General features: G+C 38.3%; 1 protein-coding gene across 1 annotated transcript in view; it reads left to right on the top strand.

The window, feature by feature from the left end:
- COPG2 (COPI coat complex subunit gamma 2) overlaps positions 1-27,043 on the top strand; it is a 107,668-nt gene that overhangs the window by 5,220 nt on the left and 75,405 nt on the right. The window contains exons 5-7 of the mRNA XM_081038354.1: positions 11,904-11,983; positions 24,816-24,891; positions 26,699-26,791. Of these exons, the coding sequence (XP_080894480.1) occupies positions 11,904-11,983; positions 24,816-24,891; positions 26,699-26,791 (249 nt within the window). The remainder of the gene's footprint in view (positions 1-11,903; positions 11,984-24,815; positions 24,892-26,698; positions 26,792-27,043) is intronic.

Below are 27,043 nucleotides of genomic sequence, written 5' to 3'. Positions count from 1 at the left end.
GATTTGAGTCTGGTTATATGTCTAGATAATGAGAAGTTGCAGGAGTGGGCCCTCAGGCACATCAGCAGCCCCTTGTAAGGCAGCTATCTTAGGGGAGGCCATTACACATTCTTCAGGCAAAAGGAGACAAATTCCCTTAGGGCTTGAAGAACTGCTTCCACTTACAAAGGGGTCTTGGTGGAATTTCAGGGTTCCAAGTACTCAGCTTCATCAGAATATGCTCACATGTCTCCATTCCAAATTTCAGGGCCTCACTCCTTCCCAGTCAAGGTCCTAACTTTGAGTAAGATGCCCCACAAGGGTGTGAATTGAATTTGCTTTATAATTCAGCCACCTGTAGGAAATGCTTTTCAGAAATCTCAGCGCCGTGTCTACATGACATAGGCTTTCTATCAAGGCATTTATAGATTTCTAGTCCCTTACTTTTCTTTTACCAAGTCTCCAGTGTGCTTAGAAGCAACTGACTCATTATACAATTCATTTTTACAAAAGTGTTTTATGGTAGCGACTACTGGCTTACCCGAAGCCTTGTCTTCTGTAGGTCCCTGATTATACTTGTCTGCAGGTAATAATTTAAGTATTTTGCCTCTGCATGCCACGGACTACTAGTGTCTCTTTTACCACTGGAAACGGTGATTATGCCTTCTATCAAATCAGAGAAGCCATTTCAGATTCTTAACCTTAAGGTCTGTTTCCTTTTAATCACTCCCTGCACCAAAAATTTGGGGTTCCATCAGGGAAATAGAACTGCTATGATTATTATAGAATGACGTATTAGAGAAATTAGATTAGAAAGCCAGGCATTCTTTCAAGCCGCTGAGAGGGGCCATGGAGAGGGCCTACTGTAAAAGCCAGGAACTGTTGCCTCTTCATTGCTCTGTGACTTTGTAGCCCAGGTGTCTGGAGATGGGCCTGCAGGTCATGTTGCTGAGAGGGCTGGCAGTTGGGAAGGAGAGCTGGACATGGAGCAGAGAAGAGGGTGCAGAGCAGGGAAAAAACTGAGGACAAACTGGAAGCCTCTGGCACAGAGGTCGTATTAAGAAAAGAAGGCATGAAATCGTTTTCTAGGAAATGGATTGGGGACGTGGAGAATTGTTGGGCAGGACTGGTGGCCCCTTGAAGTTAGTGGCCATGAATTTGCAAGTATTGCCAGGTAGCATCGGGAACGTGTTTCTCCAGCTACAACCTTCGGGTTAAGGCATGGAGTAGTTAGAGACTGGATTTAATTAGAGTGGGGTTTTGCCAGGTTAGTAAACGGAGAGAGGAGCGAGAACACTGAGTAATAGAAATATTGACTATGGAATCTGGGTTTGGTTAGGAGGCCAGGCAGAACGGGCTGACGGGATGGTAGAAGGTTGATAGGATCAGTGGGTTGTAGGTTACAATGGAGTGAAAGAGTTGGAGTCAGGAGTGGTGGTTGGAGAGTGAAATGCTTGGAAATGATCCTACGAAAGGGACACTGTTATTGTTAAAGGCTGTGATAGTGGAAGTGGGTGAGTGCAGGAGGCAGGAGGACGGGATCATTTGGGAAGAAGCGCTCAATTCCACTGAGTGGTCAGAGTTTTAATATTGTCTGTATAAATATTAAAATCACCAGTCGTTATTAGTGGGGTAATATTAGAGACAGTGATAGAGAACAAGGTACTAATATTTTTTAAAAATCAGGGAAGTAACCTGGATCTGTCTATGCAGCCAGGAATGGTGGCAGGTGATACAGTCTAATGGCATAGCTTTAAAGTCAGAGATTTTTAGGGAAGCAAGAGGTGCAGTGAAAGAAGGCAGTGCAGTGATGGTGAAAAGGCAGTGACACGTGGGCAGCTTCCCCACCTGTAGGTCTGGTGCATTGGACAGAAAACGGCTACCATTTGAGAGGGCTGCAGGGAAATCCTCGGGGGAGAGCCAGGTTTCAGGTAGAGAAAAGGTGGGACCGGCCAGAAAAGAGTTAATGATGTAAGGGATTTTGCTGATGGACGCGCCAGAGGGCATGATGGAGGGATTTGGGGTTGGCGGAAGGATGGAAGGTGGAGTCAGATTAGGTGCTACCCCCAGCTGCACGGAGGTGTGTCCAGCTGAGGAGTAATGACCTGGGTGGTTTTAGGGTTGTTTTGTAGACTGAGATAAGTAGTCATGAGCAGCATAATGTGTTTCGTTTAGATGGTCCCTTAGGCAGAATATGGAATTGAGGGTGTGAGGTATTGGTGGGAAGGAACGGTGGGGATTTTGCCAGCAGCAAGTGGAGCCCCTTCCTTTGCCAGCGGGTAATTTCTGTCTTGGGATTGGCACCCTCCTGTCCATGTTTATATACCTGCGTATGGTATATGTTTGTGTCCATAATCTATACTTAGTATCACCTTCATATTGTACAGTTTAAAGATTAACACATTTTTGCGATCTGCCCACTTGCTGCATGTACTTCTACTTTATTTAGTGTTGCTGCTGAATGGAACCCCAATGTGTAAATATACAGTATTCCTATTTATTTATCCATCTCCCATTGGTAGATACGGAGTTGCTTCCACTTTTTGCAAATGTTATTACAAATAATGTTTATGTACATGTCTTCTCGTGCAAATAGAGTTATTCTGGGATAAATTACCTACAAGTGGAATTTCTAGACAATGCTAGTTATGTGCTCTTGTCAAATTCATCCGTAAAGGGTTGTACAAATTTACACAGACATTTCTCCAAATCCTCGTCTGCTCCTGATATTAATTTTCTGACCTAAGTATTAGTCATTTGGAAGAACGTGAAGTGGTGTCTCTTTGTGGTTTTAATTTAGTTTCATGATCACTGCTGCAATTGAAACTCGTTTTATATGTTTAGTGGCCATTTTACTTTCCTCCTCTGTGAATTGTCTGTTCATATTCTTTGCTTATTTATAGTCGTCCTACTGATTTATAAGTTTAAAATTTTTTATTAGAGTCTTTTAAAAAATCAGTTTCATTGACTATAACTTATATACAAGGAAATTCACCAATTTTAAGCGTGCCGTTCAGCGAGTTTTGACCCATGCGTAGAGTCGTGGACCCATCACCACAGTCATGATGGAGAAACTTGCACCACCAGAGGGGGCCCCGTGCCCCGTGTCCCTTGGTTGGCCGTCTCCTCCCGCACCTCTCGCAGCTGCCGGTCGTTGATCTGCTTTCTGACAACACAGTTTTGCATTTTCTAGGTTTCATTTAAACTTAATCTTATAGTGTATAGTCTTATATGACTTGTATGGCTTGTTTCGTTCACTTACCTTACGGTTTTGGGGATTGGTTCAAGTTTTTGTGTATACCCGTCATTCGTTTTCATTGCTGAGGAGTAGCCCATTGTGTGGAGGTCCTCTAACTTCGTTATCCATTTCACAAGTTAATGAATATTGGGGTTGTTTCCAGGGTATGGATATTATCAATAAAACTACTAAAGATATTCAAGTACAGGTGTTTGTGTGGATGGACCTATGTTTGCATTTCCTTTGGTTATTATCTAGAAGTGGAATTGTATTTCCTTAATGATGGATGTATTAAGCAAATATATGCTTTTTGCCATCTGTATATCATCTTTGGTGAAGTTCCTGTTCAGATATTTTATTTCACTATTTTTTTAAAAAAATCAGGTTGTCTTCTTACTGAGTTGTACAGTTTTTTATATTTTCTGGATTCAAGACCTTTATCAGATAGGTGTTTTATAAATATTTCCTCCCAGTCTGTGGCTTGCCTGTCTAGTCACTTACCACTGTTGTCTTCTTTTTTTTAAAGTATAACTTACATATAGTAAAATTCACCCTTTTTAGAATATAGTTTTGTGAGCTTTGACAAATGCATACAGTACTTTTATCACTACTGCAGTCAAGTTTTAGACCATTTCCATCACTAAAAAGTTCCATCCTGCCTCTTTGTATGATCTATTCCTCCCATCCTCAGCCTTAGGCAACCACTCCTCTCTTTCCTTTCCTTATAGATTTTTTCCTTTCCAAGAAGTCATAAGAATGATATTGTATGTATGCGCCTTTTGATTCTTCTTTTCAGTCGTTTGGCATAACACATTTGAGATTTGTCCATGTTATTGTTTGTATCCGTAGTTTCCTCCTTTTTATTTCATTATAGTGTTTCATTTTATGAATGTACCTCAGTTTATCTGTTTAGCAGTTGAAAGATATTTGGTTTGTTTTGGTGGTTATGAGTAAAGTTGCTATAAACATTCATGTACAAGTTTTTGAGCGTAAGTTTTTATTTCTCTTGGGTAAATACCTAAGCGTGGGATTGCTGGGTCAGATGATATATATGTTTAACCTTGTAAGAAACTGCCAACCCATTTTCCAAAGTGACGACCATTCCCACCATCACTATATGAAAGTTTTAGTTGCTCTGCGTTCTGGTCAGCAGTCAGTATTTTTTTTTTTTTTTTTTTTAACTTTAGCCATTCTGAAATAGTGGTATTTCTTTGTGGTTTTAAGTTGCATTTTTCTAGTGACTAATGACCTCAGACATCTTTTCATGTGCTTTATTTGCCTTCTTATACCTTCCGTGGTGAAGAATCTGTTCATGTCTTTTGCCCATTTTTAATAATTTCGTTGTATATTTTTCTTATTATTGAGTTTTAAGAGGTCTTTATATATCCTGGATGCAAATCCTTTATCAGATATGCTTCCCAAATATTTTCTCCTAGTTTGTGGCTTGTATTTTCAGTTTCTTAGTTTTTTCAAAGAAGTTATTTCAATGAAATAAAACAAATTTGTTATTTTCTTTTCTGTTATAGATTATGCTTTTGAGGGGTATCATAGAAAATTTTGTCTAACCAAAGGTCACGAAGTTTTTTTAATGCTTTTGTCCTAGTCATTTTTTTAGTTTTTTTGTCTTTCTTATAATTACTTTATGATCCATTTTGAATTAATTTTTGTAAATAATCATATCAAATGGTTGAATTTCTTTTCTTTTCCTCCACCACCTTCTCCTTTTCCTCCTCCTTTCTTTTCTCAACAAATGGTACTGGAATAATTGCATATCAGTATGGAAGGAGGAAGATGAGGAAATGATGATGTTTGAGTTACACTGTCACATTGGAACATTCTCCTTTGTTTCATTGATCTATATGTCTACTCTTGTTCCAGTACCACACTGTCTTGACTACTGTAGCTTTATAGTAAGTTTTAAATCAGGTAGTGTATATTTTCATGTTTTATTTTCAAAATTGTTTTGGCTCTTCTAGGTTCTCTGCATTTCCATGTGAATTTTAGATTCAGCCCATTTCTATTTTTAAAAATTGCTGTAACTTTGATGGGGATTGCATTGAATATAAAGATCAATTTGAGGAGAATTTACATTGTAACTATTGAGTTTTCTGCTTCACTAACATGGTATATATACATCTCCCTTTATTCAGGTCTCTTTAATCTCTGTCAGCAGTATTGTAGCTTTCAGCATACAAGTTATACATAGTTTGTTAAATTTATCCCTAAAGTAGTTAATATTTTTTATGCTATTGTATTTCTATCGTGTATAGGTAGTCTATAGAAATTAAATTGATTTTTGTACATTGCCCTGTTTCTTGCAATCTTGTTAAATTCATTTATTAGTTCTAGGAATATTAGGGGAGAGTCCTTAGTATTTACTTTTTCCTTTCCAATCTTTATGTCTTTTGTTTATCTTACTTTATTGTCATCTTGCAGTATTATACAGTGTAAGTAGAAGTGATGGTAGGGGACATCCTTGCTTTGTTCCTGATCTTTAGGGGGAAGGTATTAGTCTTTCACCATTAAGTGTGATGTTAGCTTTAAGCTTTTCTAGGTGACCTTTATCAGGTTGAGGAAGTTTCTTTCTATTCCTAGTTGCTGAGAGATTTTTTTCATGCATAGGTATTGAATTTTGTCAAATGCTTTTTCTGTATCAATTGGATTATCATGGTTTTTCTTTTTTAGTATATTAATATGGTAAGATGCATTTATTTATTTTCCTGGAAAATGTAAAATCTTTGGTTTCTGTTAAAATTTGTTAAGGTTTTTGAGTCTCCGGTTGTGAAATATGTTGTTTTTTCTATGATGTTTTAGTCTGGGTTTTTTATTTGGGTAATGCTGGCTTCATAAAGTGAATTGGGAAGCTTTTCTAACTTTTCTGCTTTCTAGAAGAGGTTTTATAGAATCATTATTAATTTTTCCTGAAATGTTCACTATTGGAAGCCATCAATTGGAAGGATTATCAGTTAATTTTTGATAATTAACTCCATTAAAACGAAATAGATATGGTGCTATTCAGATTATTTGTCTTTGTGAGTGAGCTCTGGTAGTTTGTCTTTTAAGGAATTTGTCCATTTCATTTAAATTGCTGAACTTTGTTGGCATAAAACTGATCATAATATGTATTCCCTTATTTTTTAATGTTTATACGATCTGTAGTGATGTCTCTTGTTTCATTCTGATATTGGACAATTGTAACTTCTGTCTTTCATTCCTGGGAAGTTTGTCTAGAGGTTTATAAACTTACTAATCTCTTCACAGAACTAGCTTTTGTTTCATTAATTTTTTCTATTGTTTTTCTCTCCAAACTTATTATGCAAAAAACTACAATGCTAAAAAAATCAAGCCAGAAGTTGGGGGGGTGGGGGGGAAGGAGAAGAGATACATAGATCAAGCAGGACAAACATAAATCATATAATAGATGGTAGATATAGACCTAAATATATCATTATCTACATTAAATGTAAATGAAGAAGACAAAGAACATTTACAAAAATTGGTAATACTGAGCCATAAAGCAAGACACAACAAATTTCAAAGGAATGAAATCATATAGACTGTATTCTCTAATTACAATGGATTACTGTTGGGAATAAATAGTAAAAGAGTAACTAGGTAAGTTACTGTATGTTTTGATATTCAGAACACATTTCTGTTCCGTTTCCAGCCATGATGGAGTAGGGGCTACATATACCCCACTGCCATTAATACTTGGAAAATCAAACAAAATATATTACACAATACTTTTCAGGCATTAGATTAACAGCCATTCCAGGATTGTAATCTGAAGAAAAACAAGTTGCGCCCTAGGATTACAGTAGCTCATTGACCACAGGCAGATCATAGGCCCCAAGTCAGGGAGGCCATACTGAAAAGTAGCCTAGTTATCTCTCTGAGTGGAGAAGACACACGGAGTCTGGTGAGGCCAAAAAAGCTCGAATTTGCAGGGCAGAGAACCAGAGAGGTAAGAGGTGGAGGGAGAGGGAGGAAGGGAAGAAAGAAAGGAAGGATAGTTACAGCTATCTGCTGAGAGGCTCCCCTTGAATCTTTGAATAAGAACTGATCTGTGCATATGTAAAAGGAAACTACCCAAGGCCAAAGAAAGAATCACCAGAACACCGGACTGAGAATAGTTTATACTTCCACCAGTGAAAGTGGAAAGACCTTGTCATCTATACAGTTCTCAGAAAGCACCTCAATAATGGGAATACATTAGCCTTAGACTAAAGCTTTAAAAAACTTGATAGCAAGCCTCAAAAGTGAAAAACATCCCAGGTGACCTAATCTTACGACAGAGTAAAGTAAAATGCTATGTAATAGAATACCACAAAAATCCAGCACCTAACAACATAAACTTCACAATGTACAACATCCAATAAAAAATCAGGTATGCAGAGAAGCAGGAAAATAGTATTCGTATCAGGAGAAAAATGAATCAATAGACACAAACCTAGAAATGATAAAGATTATGGATGAATAGGTAATGACATTAAAACAGCTATTATAGGTCTAGACGCTTAAGAATGTATAGAAAGACAGTAAGAAAGAGAAAGGAGCAAAACAGAACACATCCATAGAGACCCAGAAATTTAAAAAACAGAAACAAAGAACTACCTGTCTGATGAAAAAATACACTGCAGTGTTAATAGCAGATTAGAGACTGCAGGGGGAACAATCAATCAAGGTAGAAACTATCCAAAATGAAACAGAAAAAAGACTGCGTAAAAATAAACAGAGCATCAGCAACATGTGGGATAATAGTGGACATATTTTTTTAACTCCTTTGGGTAAATACAAAGGAACATGATTGCTAGATGGTGTGGTAAGAGTATGTTTAAGAAACCACCAAACCATCTTCCAAAGTGGCTGTACCATTTTTATTCCCACCAGCAATGAATGAGAGTTCCTATTGCTCCACATTCTTATCAGCATTTGTTGGTGTCAGTGTTCCAGATTTGGCCATTCTGGTTGGAGTGTACTAATGTCTAATTGTTTTAATTTGTCTTTCCCTGCTGATATATGATGTGGAACATGTTTTCATTTACTTATTTGTTATCAGTTTATCTTAAGTGAGCTGTCTGTTATGGTCTTGGCCCATTTCTTAATCAGGTTGTCTTTCTTATTTTTGACTGTTAAGAGCTTTTTGTATATTTTTAAAAATTTTTAATTTTTCAATTACAGTTGACATTCAGTGTTTTATATTAGTTTCAGGTATACAGGTGTACAGTATGCTGGTTAGACATTTATATAATTTATAAAGTGATCCCCGATTAGTACCCTCCTGGCACTGTACATAGTTATTACAATATTATTGACTAGATCCCCTATGCTGTACTTCACATCCCTCTGATTATTTTGTAACTACCAATCTGTACTTCTTAATCCTTTCCCCTTTTTCACCTTGCCCCCAACCCTCTTTCCATCTGGCAACCCTTGGTTTGTTCACTGTATCTATGAGTGTTTCTGTTTTGTTTATTCATTTATTTTGTTTTTTACATTCTACGTATAAGTGAGATCAGATGGTATTTGTCTGTTTCTGTCTGACTTATTTCATTTGGCATAATACTCTCTAGGTTCATCATGTTGTTGCAGATGCAAGATTTCATTCTTTTCTATGGCTGAGTAATATTCCGTTACGTGGAATAGACAACTGGATAAAGAAGTGTGCGTGTGTGTGTGTGTGTGTGTGTGTACACACACCACTTCTTCTTTAACCAGTTGTCTATTGGTAGACCCTTAGGTTTTTTCTGTATCTTGGCTATTTTAAATAATGCTGCAATGAACATATGGATGCGTATGTCTTTTCTTCTTTTTTTTTAAGGAGGGCACAGCTCACAGTGGCCCATGTGGGAATTGAGCTGGCAACCTTGGTGTTATTAGCACCATGCTCTAACCAACTGAGCTAACCGGCCACTGCATATGTCTTTTCGAATTAGTGTTTTGGATTTCTTTGGATAAATACCCAGAAGTGGAATTGCTGGGTCATAAGGTAGTTCTATTTTTAATTTTTTGAGGAACCTCCATACTGTTTTTCATAATAGCTGCACCAATCTGCAAACCCACCAACAGTGCATGAGGGTCCCCCTTTCTCTGCATCTTCACCACCTCTGTTTGTTGATTTACTGGTGATGGTTATTCTGACAGGTATGAGGTAATCTCTCCTTGTGATTTTAATTTGCATTTCTCTGCTGATTAGTGACTTTGAGCATCTTATGTCTGTTGGCCATCTGTATGTCTTCTTTGGAGAAATGTCTATTCAGGTCCACTGCCCATTTTTTATTGGATTGTTTGGTTTTTTGGTGTTGAATTTTTTTATATTTTGGATAACAGTTCTTTCTCCAATACATGTTTTAAAAATATTTTTTCCTAGTCTGTGTCTTGTCCTCTTATCTTCTTGACATTGTCTTTTGCAGAGCAGACATTTTTAATTTTAACAATGGCCAGCTTATTAGTTATTTCTATTATGATCATGCCTTTGGTGTTGTATATAAAAAGTCATTGTCATACCCAGGGTCATCTAGGTTTTCTTCTGGGAGTTTTGCAGTTTTGCATTGTACGTTTAGGTTTGTGATCCATTTCGTTAATTGACTTTTGTGAAGGGTGCAAGATCTGTGTTTACATTAACTCTTTTTGGTTTTGCATGTGGATGTCCAGTTATTCTAGTACCATGTATTGAAGAGACTATTTTTGCTCCATTGTGTGGCTTTTGCTCTTTAGTCGAAGATCAGTTGACTATAATTATGGGGGTGTATTGCTGGGTGGTCTATTCTGTTTCATTGATCCGTTTGTCTATTCTTTTGCGAATACCACACTGTCTTGTGACTATTTACCACTGTTTTCTTTTTACTCTTCATTCCTTGCTATATTTCTGAGTTATTATCTAGAATGATTTTCCCTGTGCCTAAAGAATATGTCCTTTGGAATCCTGTCCTGCCTAGATGTTAGATACTTTATCCTATGCCACTAAGACTCTGGCCTTGTACTTCTGTGGCTGTGAGCTGTTTGTTTGTTTTTCCATTTTTGGTACCTACGAATTTCCCTTCATTTTGCCCTTGGCTATGTATTTAAATTTTTTGTCCCTATATTATTCAGCATTTCTGTGTATTTGTTTTGGCAGTATGTTTTAGTGGTGATGAGCCCATCTTTACCAACACTTTATATTGCCACTTTTTAAAATTTTAGCTATTTTGGTGGGTGTGAGGTGGTATCTGAAATGTGGTTTTAATTTGTATTTCGCTAATGACTAATAATATTGAGCCTCTTTTTTTGTGCTTTAGCTAATTTTTTGTATCTTTAGTTTTATTCTGCTTCATGGCAGATTTTTATTGGGGGAGGGCAAATTGTTTTAGCTCTGAAGTTTTAATTCTTATTTTCTGTTTTTTTCTCATAGTAGTTTCATATGGGTGTCATTTGTCCCATTCATCTACCCTGTACTGACTTTGTTTTTCTAGGGGAGATTTTTTCCTGTGTTTAATCGCCTCAGTTCCTTCTTCCCTTTCCTTAGTGGGATCAGTAGTCTCCACCAGGGTCTTTCTGCAGCTTGGACTCTAAGCTGGGTCTGATGTATTTGAGTTTCATTACTTACAAGAAATTTAAAGTTATCAGGCAGGGCATGAGACTGGACAGGCTAGAGGAAGAGTGCCCTTCGTGTGTGAATAAACAAAGCAGATATCCAGGTGAGGAGGAAGGGTAGATGAAACTTTATTATTGTTAGCTTAACGCTTATTTTGGATCTAAGCATCCATCTAGAAATTTTGATAATTGAAAATGGAAGTTGGTTTATGGATGGACCTAGAGGGTTATTATACTAAGTGAAATAAGTCAGACAGAGAAAGACAAATAGCATGTGATTTCACTCACATGTGGAATCTAAAAAAACAAAATAAATGAACAAACAAAACAGAAACAAACTCATAGATACAGAGAACAAACTGAGCGCTGCCAGATGGGAGGGGGTTGGGGGCATGGGTGAAAAACAGGAAGGGGATTAATAAGTACAAATTGTCACGAAACAGTTTTGGGAATGTAAAGTACAGCATAGGGAATATAGTCAATAATATTGTAATAATTATGTATGGTGCCAGGTGGGTATTAGACTAATCAGGGGATCACTTCATAAGTTATATAAATGTCTAACCACTATGCTGTTCACCTGAAACTAATATAATACTGAATGTCAACTGTAATTGAAAAATTTTTTTAATTAAAAAAAAAGAGAAAATGGAAGTTGGTTATACAACCACAAATACTGTAAGGAAAAGTACCTTTCTACGCTGAACTGAGGAAAATGCAGAATCTGCATGTCTATTCATATATGTTTTTAAAGAATTTGAAAAATACATTTTCTAGGACAAGCCTTTCACAGTTTGAAAAGCCCAAGTCTTTGGACTCACACTGTTAGAGTCTAAGTTGGGGTCTCTCTGTGTAAGGAGCGGTGTAATTAACAGAACTTTTGGGTTTTTATCTAGATGTTTTCCTGTGTTAGTGTATCAGTTACTTGTGTTCAGGAAATAGTTGTATTGTGAATATTTTCTCATCCAGGTATTTTTAAAAGGACTTTTTGGATAGATGAGAATCTTTTTAAGAATAACTTGCTAAATATATCTACTTGGGGTCCTCACTTCAGATGGTTTAAAAAACCATTTTCTTATGAGTAACCTGTTGCCTTTTATAAATAATTTTTCAGCAAACACTGAGAAGAATGTGCTACCTTACCATCAAAGAAATGGCTAACATCTCTGAAGATGTGATAATTGTCACAAGCAGGTATGTGAATGGTCTAAACCTATGATGGGGTACTTATGTATTTAGTGGAATATTTGCTGTTTTCTTTCTATTAATTATACTTTTTGACTGTAAGAAAGCCAATAGGAATTTAAGAGAACATATCTTAAAGCATTCTTTTCTAAAATGTAGTTGTCATCATATAAAAACCATACCTATCTGATAAAACAAAGAAAGAAGTCACAAAGGATAATGCTAATAGATATGATTACATTTTAACTGCTCATAAAAATATATAGGCAAAAATAAAATGTATGTGATACACCAAAATAAAATCCATTTACAAGTACATCAAAAGGCATCTATAGTATGTAAAGAACTCTCATACTTCAAAAAATTCCAAGTGATAATTTTATAAAATAATCAATATAAAGGATCTAAATATTTTTAAATAGTCATTTTTACTAGTAACCAAAAATGTAAATTAAAAAATTAAGAATGAGTCACAATAATTTTACCCATCAAATTGGCAAAAAAGGGAAAATGCATTCAGTACTTATAAGGGAGACTGATACTTTGTATACGAGAGGTAGAATAATAAATGGGTTCACTTTATCTAGAAAGCAGTTTGGCAGCTTTTGTTGAATGTTTGAAAGAGTTTATCCCTTTGACTCAGTAATGCCGCACTTGTGGAGCAATGCTCAGAAAATAATCGGAGCACAGATTCTATTCAGTGATGTTCATGGCAACATTGTTTACACCAGCAAAAGGGATAGAACAACTTAAATGCCTGCCATTGTTAAAATTATTTAATTAACCGTATTTCATAATCTGATTATTTTTAATTTTTTGAAAATAATTTTGAAACATATTAATGACGTGGAAAAGTCATCAATAAAGTGCTGAATGAGAGTTGGATTCAAGTCTATGTATTCCATTTGGTCTCGCTTTACAAAATATTTTATGTATATATGTATATATATATATATATATAATATAAATCTATGGATGGAAATACACTGATACATTAGTGGTAGGTTATCTCTGGATGTTTGGGATTGTGGCTATTTATTTTCTTTGAACTTCTGATAATTTCCAAATGTCCTAGAAAGCATATATATAATTGAGAGTTCTAAAATATATAACAAATGTTATTTAAAAAATAATTGCCTTATTAATTATAACTCATTTAAGTGAATCTGGTTTTTGTACAACAAAATAAATTTGGGAGGAGGATGCCTGTGTTTAAACAGCAGTTGTATTGAATATAGTTCCAATTAGTGAAGTTCTCGGCTGAAAGCCAGACGTAAATAGTCACTGAAATAAAATAAGCATAGAGTAGCTGGTGTTGGTTCAGTAGTTCAACAGCAGTAGGCTGGTCTCTTGAATTCTTGTGGACATTCTCACATTATTGCAAAATAGATGCTTGTATTACTGGCAATGCACCCTTCCAGGTGGGAGGGGCATCGGGAAGAGTGCAGGGAGTGCCTCTTTTATCAGGTATGCAATTGCTTTTCCCAAGGCAATTTTTAGATTTCATTTGGCACAGCTGTGTTATATGACTATCCTTAGGAGGCCAAGAAAGTGAGTATTTAGCTTTTATGGCCCACGTATTAGGGATACGCAAGGGAGAAGGGGCTGAAAAGGGTACACGATTAGTCAGCAAACAGTGTCTGCCACAAATAAGAAACAGAAAATCTTTACATAGGTTGCTAGAGTCACTAAATATTGGAAAAATTAAAAATAGATTAATAAACTATTCATTGAGGGTTTTTTGTTTGTTTAGCTGTCAATACTTCCCTCTGTGTCCTATTAGGCTGCCTTGAATTATGGTTGGGTTCTAGTTCATTTTAAGTGACAGATAACTATAGCAGGCAGAATAATGACCTCCCAAAGATACCCGTGTCCTGATTCCAAAGACCTGTGAACATGTTACATTGCAGGTCAAAAAGGGATAAAAGTTGCTAATCAGCAGGTAGAGGGGGAAGCCTGGATTATCCAGGTGGGCCCAATGTAAGGATAAGGGGCCTTAAAAGTGGAACAGGAAGGAAGGAGCAAAGGGTCAGTAAGAAGGTGTGATGATGGAAGCCGGGTCAGAGAGATGGGGTATTGCTGGATTTGGAGATGGAGGAGTGGGGCCATGAGCCAAGGATTTGTGGGTGGCCTCTAGAAGTTGGAAAGGCAAGGAAATGGATTCGCACTACAGCCCCCAGCAAGGAACGCAGCCCTTTCCAACAATTTGATTTTAGCCCAGTGAGACCTGTGTTGGACTTCTAACTTACAGAACTGGAAGGTAAAGAAATGAATGTTGTCTTAAGCCTTGCAGTTTGTGGTAATTTGTTAAGCAGCAATAGAAAAATAATAGATTTTGCAATATAGAAGTGTATCGAATCAATATATTGTCATGCGGGAGACCCTGCTCGCTCTGCCATTTGTTGTGTGAGGCGGCCTGCAGGGTCTCTGGTCCTGCTCCCTGTATAAGAACGCAGCATACGGCTAGCCCAAAAAGGAACACCCACGGAGCCATAGGTAGGGGAGTCATACCACTATAGTCTCACTGGAGGCTGGCGCCACATGACCTGCAGCCTGCCGCCTGCTTCTCTGCCTGCCAACCAACCGACTCACTCTTGACTCAACTCCCCAGCGCAGCCATGGGAGTTATCTCAGGGGCTAATTGGTTATAGCTGATGGCCAGTTAGCCACAGCTCACAGCCATCTACTACCCGAGCCAATACCTTTCATGTGAGGCCGAGAGCCTGGAAACTGCTCTCTGGAACTCTGTCCCCACAATTGTATCCTTAAACTTACACAATGTTATATGTCAATTATATCTCAAAGCTGGGAAATAGAAAGAAAACAAACAGAGATTTTGGTACCTGTAAGTGGGGTGCTGCTTTAACAAATATCTAGAACTGTGGAAGTGGCTTTGGAATTGGGCATGAGCAGATGCTGGAAGGATTTTGAGGAGCATAATAGAAAAAACTTTCATTGCCTTGAATAGATTGTTAGTAGAAATATGGATGTTAATGAGTACTAGGCTGAGAAAGAGGTGAGGAGCAGGATAGAGAAAACACCACCTTCGAGAATACTTAGCTCGTTGGGAACAGACTGGTCACAGACACATGGCGTTAAAGGAGCTGCTGGGGAGAGCTTCGAAGAAAATAAGGCGTTAGAAACTGGAGGAAAGGGGTCCTTGGTACATGGTGACAGAAAGTGGAACTGTCCTGCAGTCACATGGAAAGCAGTACTTCTAAGTAATGGACTTGGATAGTTAACTGAGATTTTTTAAGCAGAGTATTGAGGTGCAGCCTGGTTTCTTTTTGTGACTTACAGTAAAATTTGAGAGTAGAGAAATAAATTGAGGAGAAACCTGTTAAACAAGAACCATTTGTAAGGAAAGGAGTTTTTACAAATACTAAATCATCATGTTGATACTAATATAATGTTATATGTCACCTGATACTAATATGTTATATGTCAGTTATACCTCAAAAAAAAAAAAAAAGGAACCAGGAGTTCTTGATTTTGGAAATTCTCAGCCTCCTAAAATGGCAAAGGATGCCAAAATCAAGAGATTTAGTAGAAAAGTGAAGAAGAGAGATTCTAGAGAGAAAGTCAAAGGAGTTACTCTACAGCCCTTTGCTAAAACCTCAAAGATGAAAAGGTCAGAATATTCACTCACACAAAACACTCAGAGGAGATCAAGGGTGTGACTCATAGATTCCCTCAGCTTCTAAGCAGAAACCAAAAATAGAGGTAGGATTATCTAGGCAAGATCTGTGGAGGAGCCTCTCGTCTAATGGGGTGAGTCTCTGTATGTATATGGTAGTCCCACAGGCTCTTAAGAATCAGACCAGCAGCAACACCGCCAGTTTGGACAGAAAGCGAGAGACAGGATGGAGTGAAAGAAGGCTGTCAGAGCCCCAAATTCTACAGACAGGAAACGGGCTGATAAGACTCCTCAGCTTTCAGCACACGTTGCCCTTATAAAAAGGAAGGATGGCTCTGAGGGCAGATGTGCTGGCCTGTAGGGTGGTACTGAGAACTATAGAGAATTCTGCCCTGGACTTGAAACCTTTTCCAGTTTGCCTGTCTGGATTTCAAAATTGCGTGGGACCAGTGACTTTTTCCCTTTCATTTCTCTTAGAACAGGAATGTCAGTGTCTGTTACCCGTGGCAAGCAGTCCCACCCTTGGGATTCTGGGAGCGAGAACTTGTTTCTCGTTTCACAGGTCCACAGGTGCAGAGAAATTTTGTCTCAGGATAGATTGATTACACCCAGTCCCACCCATACCTAATTTAGATGATTTTGATAAGATTGGGACTTTTAAGAGAAAGTTAGATGAAATTTTCAACTTTGAGTTGATGCTGCAATGTGTTGAGATTTGGGGGGATCTTGGGCTGGGGTGAATTTGTGGGGTGACTGTTGCCCCTGAAATGAATGTAGCCCTGCTGACACAGTGAGACAGACCTACGTTGGACTTCTAGCCCACAGAACTCTTAAGAAAATACATTTTGGTTGTTTTAAGACACTCATGTGGTCAGTTACTACAGCAGGAGTAAAAACTAATATGGTTCCATTCTACATATACAGATAATTATGTTAGCTTGGTAAGAAACCACGGAGATTAAAGGAACTTGAAGGCACACCCTTCACAAATGAATATACATGGAAATACAGAGGGTGCCAAAAAAATGTATATACATTTTAAGAAAGGAAAAAACTATTAAAATTGTAATACTCAATATATACTGATAACAAAAGATGAATACAAGTCAAGTTTGACTTCTGCAATTACAAAAGGTGCTCAAAGTGGTTCCCATCAGCGTCCAGACACTTCTGGTTACAGCGAACTACTGCTTGAGCAACGTTGACCATCTCTTAAAATGTGTATACATGTTTTTGGCACCCCCAGTATACTTCATATTATTAGTCATCAGGGAAATACAAATTAAAACCTCAATGAGATATCATTTCATACTGTCACGCAGGGTGTCATGTGGGGTCTCTAGTCTTGCTCCCCGCATAAGAACAGAGGATATGCTGAGGCCAAAAAGGAACACCCACAGAGCCATAGATAGGGGAATCAAACCACTATGGTCTCGCTGGCGGCTGGTTTGGAGACACAGGAGGCAGGAGCCACACTATCTGCAACCTGCCGTCCACTTATCTCTGCCAACCAACGTCACTTGCTAGCTGAAATCCACTGTGCTAACTGCTTTCCGCTCTTGCTAGCTCAGCCACCATCTTCTTGCTAGCCCCCATTTACTGCTAGTGTAGCCACAGCAGTTATATTAGTGGCCAATGGCTCACTGGTTATAGATGACGGCCAACTCGCCACAGCTGGTAGCCATCCAATCACAGTTGATGGCCATTTACTACCTGAGCCAGCACCTTTCCACATGAGGGTGAGAGCCTGGAAACTGCACTCCTGGCTCTGTCCCCACACATACCCAGTAGAACGGTTAAAATAACAAAGTCTGACAATACCAAAATCAAAAGCCTGCTCCAGTACCAAGTCTATGGAACAATAGAAACTCTCATACATCAGTGGTGGGAATGTGATGGCGACGTAAGAACGTCCACACCTGTAGAGAATTTTTATGAATGTATTTGAGCCAAACTGACAACACATGCTGGGGAACAAGATCTCGCTCTGGGGAGTAACCGTTTTGCAGCTTCTTTTATGCATTTGAAATGGAGGGAAAGTAAGGAAGAATATGTGAGGTGGGAGAAAGCAAGGCGAGGACGGGATTACAGCATCGTTAACAAGATTATGTGCTCTCTTGAGGATGGTTACGCTTATGTCAAAGGTTGTCTTAACCTAGAAGCACAAAAACAATGGAGGGCTGCTCAAGGCCAAGATAAACCTTTTACTAAGGAGTTACATGCCTGGGTACGACTCCCCACCATGGCCTGCGCAGTTAGGAATTTATGATCTGATCACCTTGTGAGGTTACTTTCCATAGAACCCCCCTTTTTTTGTCCACAGTAGAATGATACAATCACTTTAGAAAAAGTTTGTCAGTTGCTTCAAGTTATACATATACCTACCCTCTGACCAGTAATTCTACTGCTAGATATGTACCCAAGAAAAATGAAAATATATGGTCAGAAAAAAAGACTGCAAGAATTTCATAGCAGCCTTGTGATAGCCCTAAATTGGAAACAACCCAAAAGTTCATCAACAGGAGAAGGGATAAACAAATTGTGGTATATTAATATAGCGGACTATTACTCAGCAACTAAAAGGAGCAAATTGCTGATTCAGGCAACAAAATGAATAAATTTCTAAAACATTATGTTGGAACAAAAGAAAACCGATGATTCTCTGTATGTAATTTTCTAAGACCAGCCCAAACTCTCTTGTGGTGATAGCAACCAGAAGTCTGGTGGGTTGGAGGAAATTGACTGGGAGTGGGCATGAGGGAACTTTCTGAGATGATGGACGTGTTCAGTATGTTTTTTTTTTTTTTTGGTGGAAGTTACGTGGGTAAATACAATTGCCAAAACTAAATTGCCCACTTAATCTATGCATTTTTATTGTATATAAATTACAACTCAGTTTAAAAAAAGAAACAAAAACATGAAGAAATTTATTTAAGTAACGATGGTCAAATATATTGTCAGTCTGGTCATACTATTCTACCCCTGTCTGATGAGATTTATCCAGTGAAAGTATGCATCTGAAGATTGCTCAGAGTTCCGGATTTGGGTTCTGAGGAATGACCTACTCACATTAGGGAGTAGCATGGAGGTGGGGGGAGGGGGTCAGAATGTAGTAAGTTACATCTCTAATCTCAGAAAATCAAATGAATAGTTCATAGGTCATGCTTTGGGAAGAAATACAGAGGTTATAGAAACTGTTGTCCAGCAGGCAATTTTGAAATCAACGGGGGATAAAGTGAGGATTTGGGTAGGGGAAGGACAATATTTTGAGATTCCTGAGGGAGCTAAGAAACTAAGGTCACCCACTTACTTGGTAAGAGATAGTCAAGCCCGAAACAGCTTTTCTACTTGAATGGTGCTGCTGTCCCTGAATGTTACATCTGAGGGATGGCCGCCAGGACTTGTTTAGAATAAGAAAGGAAATGAGATGCTGTTATAATCTGATTTAGCCACCACCGTAGTGAAACTTCTCTCTCACAGATCTCCAGTAACCTCTTAATTGCAAAATCCAATTTTCAGTCCACATTTTAATTGACCTCTCTCTGTTTTAACATGGCTCAACACTCCTTGAAGCTCAACCATCTTTGGCTTCCAGAATAATAGTTCTGAGGTTCCTCCCATGTCTGAGAATCCCATTTTGTTCTCAGAAGTCACTGCTTGTCTTCTGCCTGCCATCTAAATATTGGCATTGCCTGGAGTTCATTTCAATGCTGTTCCTGTTTCCCAAACTCATCAGTTATTTTATACCCTGTATCTTTGTACATATTTCTCCCTGTGCCTGTAATTATCCTGTTTCCTTTTCCACTCAGCTCAAACATTGTTACACACATTCACTTCCCTATTCTTGACAGATTAGTCATTGTCTCCTCTGTTGTTCTTGTAACACGTTGTTTTTAACCTCTATTCGGGTATCTAATACATTGTACTGCAATGAGTTTATTTGTTTTTAATTTTATTGCGGAATATTGGGGAACAGTGTGTTTTTCCAGGGCCCATCAGCTCCAAGTCATTGTCCTTCAATCTAGTTATGGAGGGCACAGGTCAGCTCTAGGTCCAGTCGCTGTTTTCAGTCTTTAGTTGCAGGGGCACAGCCCACTATCCCATGTGGGAATTGAACCGGCAATAGAGAGCTCGCGCTCTAACCAACTGAACCATCTGGCTGCCCCTATTTATGTTTTTCTACATAAATATTTGTTTATGTTTTTCTTGTTCCTTGAGAGCAAGAACCATGTCTCATCAATTGTTATAATGTATCATCAATTGTTAGAAAAGTGCCCTGCATGTATTAGATGCACATTAAAACTTTGTTGCATGAATTAAGCAAAGGATCCTCCACTTGATTCAGTTAAGGGGGCGGAAATCATAAGGATTATTTATCTTTCCCTATCTCAAGAAAGCAGTCACGTAGGAAGAAGTTGAGAAATGTGGGTAAATTAGTCAGGTTTCTCCAGAGAACAGAACTAATCGGATATCTCTATGTATATAGATAGATATAGATACATGGGAAGAGATTTATTATGAAGGATTGGCTCATGCAGTTATGGAGGCTAAGTCCTGCCATCTGCTGTCTGCAAGCTGGAGGCCCAGGAAGGCCAGTGGGGGCGGGTTCCTTCCAGTGCTGATGTGCGAGGGCAGGAGAAGATGGATGTCTCAGCTCAAGCAGAGACCAAATTCTCTCTTCCTCCGCCTTTCTGCTCAGTTTAGGCCCTCAACGGATTGGCTGGTGCCCACTCGCATGGGTAAGGGTGATCTTCAGTGCTAATCTCTTCTGGAAACACCTGTAGGAACACATCCCAAAATAATGTTTTGCTGGCTTTCTGGGCATTCCTAAGCCCAGCCAAGTTAATACATAACAATAGCCATCAGAGTGGGTTTGATGGGTGTTGAGAAAACTGGCTGTATCCTGCTTCCCTTCCCTCTCTCCTGCCCAGTTGACAAGCAGGCTGCCCTGCTTTTTTTGGGTCAATACCTATGCTTTTAAAATGAAAGTGTGGAAGACTTTTGAGGAAAGATGATGGAAATGATGCCAAGTCTTAAGACTTCCTTCTCTAAAGTCTAATATGAGGAATAAATAAAAGGGAAAGCCAGGGGACTTCTAATTCTAGGTGAGATGCAGTAAGACCACTGCAAAGAGTACAACAAATCCTCCGGACGAAGTACAAAAAGCATCTACCTAAGGCCTCTGAAAAATAAATCCAGTAATAGCAGGTGAATTTGGGGATAGAAAACAGTATTAATGAATAACCAATTTGCTAACAGTGAGTTTCATGGTTCTTTTTCCTCTTTATACTCTGGGATTGACCCAAGGGCAGGATGAATAGGGAAACTATTGAGTGAGCAGGGTCAACAAAGACTGGGAGAGAAGCCCAGCTCTCTGGCCTGAGCACCAGGATAAAGGAAGGGCTCTTGGAAACTACAGAGCATGGGGGAGAATCCTTGTTTGTTTCAGTTTACCTCTGCTTACTTTCCAGTGCTGCCCTTAGGCCAGCCCGGTTGTAGTACAACTTTACTGTGGTGTGACCAGTATTGCAGACATCTAAAGCCCTGAGATAAAACCTGTTCCTGAGGAAAGAGGTCCATGTGTGAAGAGTGGGGGGCAGGGAATCCATATTTGTTTCTGTCTTCTCTGACCTCTTTGTCCCGAGGACCCACTTGCACAGAATTGTGCAGTTGCACAGGGAGCTAAAACTCTGAGAGAATCCTATATTTGTGACTAGGAGAACTGGGGAAAGGGGTCCTTCAGAGTCAGACAGTGTGGGAGAAATTACATGCACAGAAGGCCAAGCAGACCTTGCGACCTGAAATTTAGTGAGTTGATTGCTTGCTAAAACAAAACCAACATTCCTCAGAGGCTTTTAACAGGCCTCAGAGTCTCATGACATAATATTAAAAATGTCCAGATACAATCCAAAATTAGTCAACCAGGAAAGACTGACTAGTTCTCAAGAGAAAAGATAATCAATAGCTGCCCACCCCCAAATTACCTGGATGTTGGCATTATTAAAGATTATAAAGCAGCTAATGCAGCCATGGTCCATAAAGGTGAACTCGCATGAAATAGAAATTCTCAGCAGAGAACTGTATGTTAAAAAAAGAACCAAATGAAAATTTTAGAAATGACAAAATACAATATGCAAAATAAAAATTTCATTGGCTGGTCTCAGTAGCAGAATGGATTTGACAGAGGAAAGGGTCAGTGAGCTTGAATATAATTCAATAGAAATAACCCCAACTGAGAACAAAAAGAAAAAAGTAAAATAAACCACCTGTTTTTGAAAGCAGTTTTGCTGGGCATAGAATTCTGGGTTGACAGTTATGTTTATTTTCCTTTCAGTCCTGTAAAGATGTTATATTGGTTGCTCTAGGGATCTCTCGAGTATCATTTCCCTTCAGCCCGAAACACTTCACTTAATATTTCCTTGGAAACATTTAATATTTGTTGGTGACAAGTACTCTTAGCTTACCTTCCTCTGAGGCAGTCTTTATTCCACTTTCACCCCTGAAAGATATTTTTAGTGAATATAGAATTCTTGGTTGTCAGTTCCTTTTGTCTCATTCAGTATTTTAAAAACATGTTCCACTGTCTTCTGACATTGTGTTTTCTGATGAGAAATCCACAGTATTTTGAACAGAAGTCTCTCTATATGTAATGTGTCATTTTTCTCTGCTTTCAAGAGTTTTCCTTTATTTGCGGTTTTTAGCAGGTTTGTTATGTATCTGAGTGAGGATTCCTTTGAGTTTGTCTTGTATACATTTCACTAAGCTTCTTGAACCTGTAAAGTTATGTCTTTCCCCAAATTTGGAAATTTTCAACTATTTCTTACAAAAAAATTTGTTGGCACCAATTACTTTCTCCTCTTCTTCAGGGACTCCAATGACATTGATATATTCCCACAGGATATAAAATTAACATATAAAATCAGTAGCCTTCATATAAACAACACACACACACAAAACCCCATTACAACAACAAATAAGGTGAAATACCTAGGAATAATTTTGACAATAAAAGCACAAAACTTCTAAGAAGTAAAAAATTTTTAAGACTTGAAAGACTCAAAGTACACTTGAACGAATGTAAAGATATCCTATTTCTGAATTCAACATTATAAAGATTATAAAGGTGAATTCAACATTATAAAGATTTTAATCCTCACTAAATTAATTTATAAATTCCGTGCTGTCCCAATAAAAAAACAGCAGGCTCTATTATGGAGTTAGAAAATTTGATACTAAAGTTCATGTGAAAAAACAAACATGTAAGAATAGCCAGGAAATAACTGAAAAAGGAAAATCATGAGGGAGGACTGGCTCTACCAGTCAGTAAAATATTAAGGCCAGTAAAGTTAAAACAGTGTGGCACTCGCACATACATAAACAAATAGACCAATGGAATAAAAGTGCGTGATGACTTTGTCATGTGTCACCTTGGCCATGCTGATCTACATTTTTCAGGATTCTGTGATACAAATGGAAACTACAGAATTAGACCCAAATACACATCACTGGGGTAAGCGTACTTTCTAGTATATGAAGCTGTATATGAGGCTGGAACTTGTAAAAATATAAAATTAGATCCGTATTTAATATCATGTACATGAGTAAACTCTAAATGGATAAAGAATATAAATAAAAATAAAACCATACAAGTACTAGAAGAAAACATGAGTGTATGCCTCTTTAACTTTAGTATAGGGAAAAGCTTTGTTAATTATGGCTAAAATTTCAGAGACAAGGAAAGAAAAGACTGATAAATTTGTGTTATTTCTTTTGTAAATTACATGGCAAACACACCATAAAATATAGGATGAATCAGTAGTTTGCAGCAATCCCAGTTGTGGTATAACAGTTACTCTATTATGCTGGTGGCCTACACAACATTGCCGTTCATTTTATGGCAAAAGTGGTGTGACAGTGGCTGATGAGTAGGACATCCAGTCGTTTTCCCATGTTCTGCTTCCCCTAGGAGCAGACAGCCCAGCGCAGTGGTAGCAGGGCCTACCGAATGCCCAGTCTTGGTAGTAGGTTGCGATAGGACCCCATGAGGTTGGGTCTTCTCCTCCAGGCTGCAGCAGATGCATTGACCTGATGGCCGGTGTATGGTACTGTCACCAATGGATATATATTTAAAAATATATAGATATCTAAAAAATAATCTGCCACTGTAGAAAGATTCTCAAATTATATTAAGTAAGAAAAGGAAGGTGCCAGGAGAGTGAACACCCCTTGGCATCATTTTAATAAGCCTCTGTGGTTTTACATAGAGAAGTTTTAAAACTTCTTAAGAAAACGTAAGCAAGTGTCACAATGCTGCTTATCTCAGGCTGAGCGGCACTACAGGCTGGGGCAGGTGAGGGGAGACTTAGACTTCGTGTTGTATTCCTTTCTGAATGTTTCGAAAGTGTATTGTTATATGAATGAAATGTTTTTATAATTGAACAAAGTGAGCAATTGAAGGACTAACAGTTATTCACAACTTTCTCCTCCTGGCGTCCGGTGGAGTGAGTTGGCGTTGTGGCTGTTTGGATTACATGGGATTATATGAGGGGAGTAAAGTGAGGGAAGAGATGGATAGTCATTTGGGGGGATAAATGCACAAGGATGAAGGAAGGGAGGATAAAAGGGTGAAAAATATAATACAAAGGCTAAAAACCTTTAAAGTATGGATGTGGAATTTAGTAGCTCAGTCCACACTCCCCTGCCTGTTTCTGAAATGCAGCAGAAAGGTCTGAAGCCATTAACAGTTGCCACTTTAGAAAGCCATGCCTGAGAGCCAGAGACCTCATGTGTTCATCATTTTTATCAGTTTCTTGTAAAGAGTCATGTCTAGTCTGATGGGTTTTTCGGATTTGGGGGATTTCAGCCGAGGGCTTTCAGTACCATTGTCTTTATTTTTTATGCCAATTATCAGTATCTACAATGATGTACATATTTTGTTCACGTGATTATTATCTCTCTTCCCGCTAGAACGTAAGCTCCATGAAGGCAAAGACTTTGTTTTGCTCACTGCTGTATTCTTAAGATTTAGAACAGTCTTCTACCCAATAATTTTAATATTTATCCAAAGAAGACACTCAATAAATATTTTTTGAATCAATAGCTGCATTAAGATAATTAAGGGGACAGGTGGAATAAGCTAGGGGTGGACTCCACAAGAGAGAAGACTTTAATTGATCTCATGGTAACTAATTTGATTTTTCTTAGTCTGACCAAGGACATGACAGGAAAGGAGGATGTGTACCGAGGCCCGGCCATCAGGGCTCTCTGCAGAATCACTGATGTAAGTTCTCTTTGTGGTACTGAGGTATGAAAGGGGACACTGTTTATCTGCAGGTAGCCCTCGACTGACTTAGGGACTCTTCAGTACAGGCGTCCCTTGTTTTATTGCACTTGCTTTATTATGCTTCGCAGGTACTGCGTTTTTCACAAATTGAAGGTAAGACCTTCTACCAGCAAAAAGATGACAACTTGCTGAAGGCTCAGATGATGGTTAGCATTTTTCAGCAATAGAGTAATTTTTGGTTAAAGTATAGATGTTATTTTTTTAGACATAATGTTATTGTACACTTAACAGACTACAATACAGGGTAAACATAATTTTTATATGCACTGAGAAACCAAAAATATTCATGTGACTCACTTTATTATAATATCCGCTTTATTGTGTGGTCTGGAACCAAACTGCAATATCCCGAGGTCTGTCTGTGTAAGAGAAACATGACCACCAGAAAGGCTTTTGTGGCTCCACCCTTCTTTTCTTTCAGATGGGTTTTTTCAAGTTGTGTTTATTTAGATAAGTCTATTTCTCTCTCTATTTGCCCTCATAGACTTTCGTTATAGTCAGGGCATGTTGCTGGCAGGAAACAAAGACCCATTTGAGTTTAGCTTAGAAAAAAGCTTTATTACAGGATATGGGTCTCTCAGAATTTTAGGTAAAGCTTACAACCAGATGCCGAGAAATAGGGTGGCTTTGTGGAACTCAGCAGCCAGATTTCTCAGATACTGACTGTTAAACAGCCCATCATTTACCAGGCTCAAGCCTCCTCATTCACATATTTAAGAGTGAGAACGTGGTTAGTTAGCTATGTATCAGACAGCCCAGTGACTTCTGTACACATAGGTCCGAGTCAGGTGTGTAACTTTGACTCAGTATGTTACACTGGAGCGATGAGGAGGTTATAGTATGTTAGGCTGTCCCTGTCTAGGAACTCTGAGTAGGAAAGGTTAAAATGAGGGGCAGACTGGACATCACCAAGCAAATATTTCATCTATACTCATGGTTGGGCATACTTTATGTATATGTCTGCAATCTTCTCAATGTTTTAAAGGTTGAGCAGGATCAAATGGTAAATCTGGATCCTAGAAGGAGTAATAGAAATAGCTTAGTAATACTTATTGCTGCTCATGTGTTTTGTTGTGGTTATTTTTGTTTTTAGTGTTAAGTTGGTGGCATAAGACTTGACGATGCCAGCGCTAGCAAAAAGACTCGATCTAAATATTGACCTCAGTCTGTTTATCCATCTTCATCAACCAGCGCCTTCCCAGTGCTAAGCTTTCTCCCAATTAAATTGAAAAACAACTTCATTTCCAGAGGATTTCGTGTTGAAGATCCAGTGTAGTAGCACATTAAACATTTAATTTCTTTGTATCTAAAATAATCAGGGATTACATTTGACTTATAGGACTCTCTGGGATCCATATAAAATATATCCCCTTCACATAGAGGTATCTTCAGGACTCAAAAGTAGCTTTCATCCCCATCTAGGATTTTCTTTTACAACATCCCTGATAGGTTGAGCCTTACTTATGTGCTTTGTTAAACTGGAACTTTCCACTTTGAGACCATTTATTTCACTGTTGAACAGTTACTCTTCTTCACATATACCCTTAAATATTCCTCCTTGAAGCTTTCACTGAGTTGTCTGGGTTCTGCCTTCTGGAATATGATTAATATATGACCCTTTGAATGCATTCTAACTATTTGCACGGAAACAAATATAAGACTGGTTTTCGTAAATTAGTTTGAGGTGGTAATTTTGCATGAAAATGTTTTGCTTCAATCGCTTTTTCTTTATGAATGTTATTAGGGAACAATGTTGCAGGCCATTGAACGCTACATGAAGCAGGCCATTGTGGATAGAGTCTCCAGTGTGTCCAGCTCAGCATTGGTATCTTCCTTAGTAAGTGAACAAGTACAGTGGCTGCCTGGTTCTAAGGCATGGTACAGTTTCTACGTGCAAAAGCAAAGTATCACTATAATTCTCTCACAAATGAAACATTAAAAAAAAAATACGTGTACATCTCTACTACTTTATCCAAGAGTGTTTTTTTATCTGCCAGGGAAGCGTTGAACAATTAAAACGGGCAGTTAAAAACATGAAATTTTCATGTGTTTGAAAGGTTTTGGTAATCGCAAAGTTATGTTGTACACA

Source organism: Rhinolophus hipposideros (genome assembly GCF_964194185.1).
Source record: "Rhinolophus hipposideros genome assembly, chromosome: 25".
Lineage (NCBI taxonomy): Eukaryota > Metazoa > Chordata > Mammalia > Chiroptera > Rhinolophidae > Rhinolophus > Rhinolophus hipposideros.
Note: the sequence above shows the minus strand (reverse complement) of the source record. Positions and strands in the feature narration are given on the sequence as shown.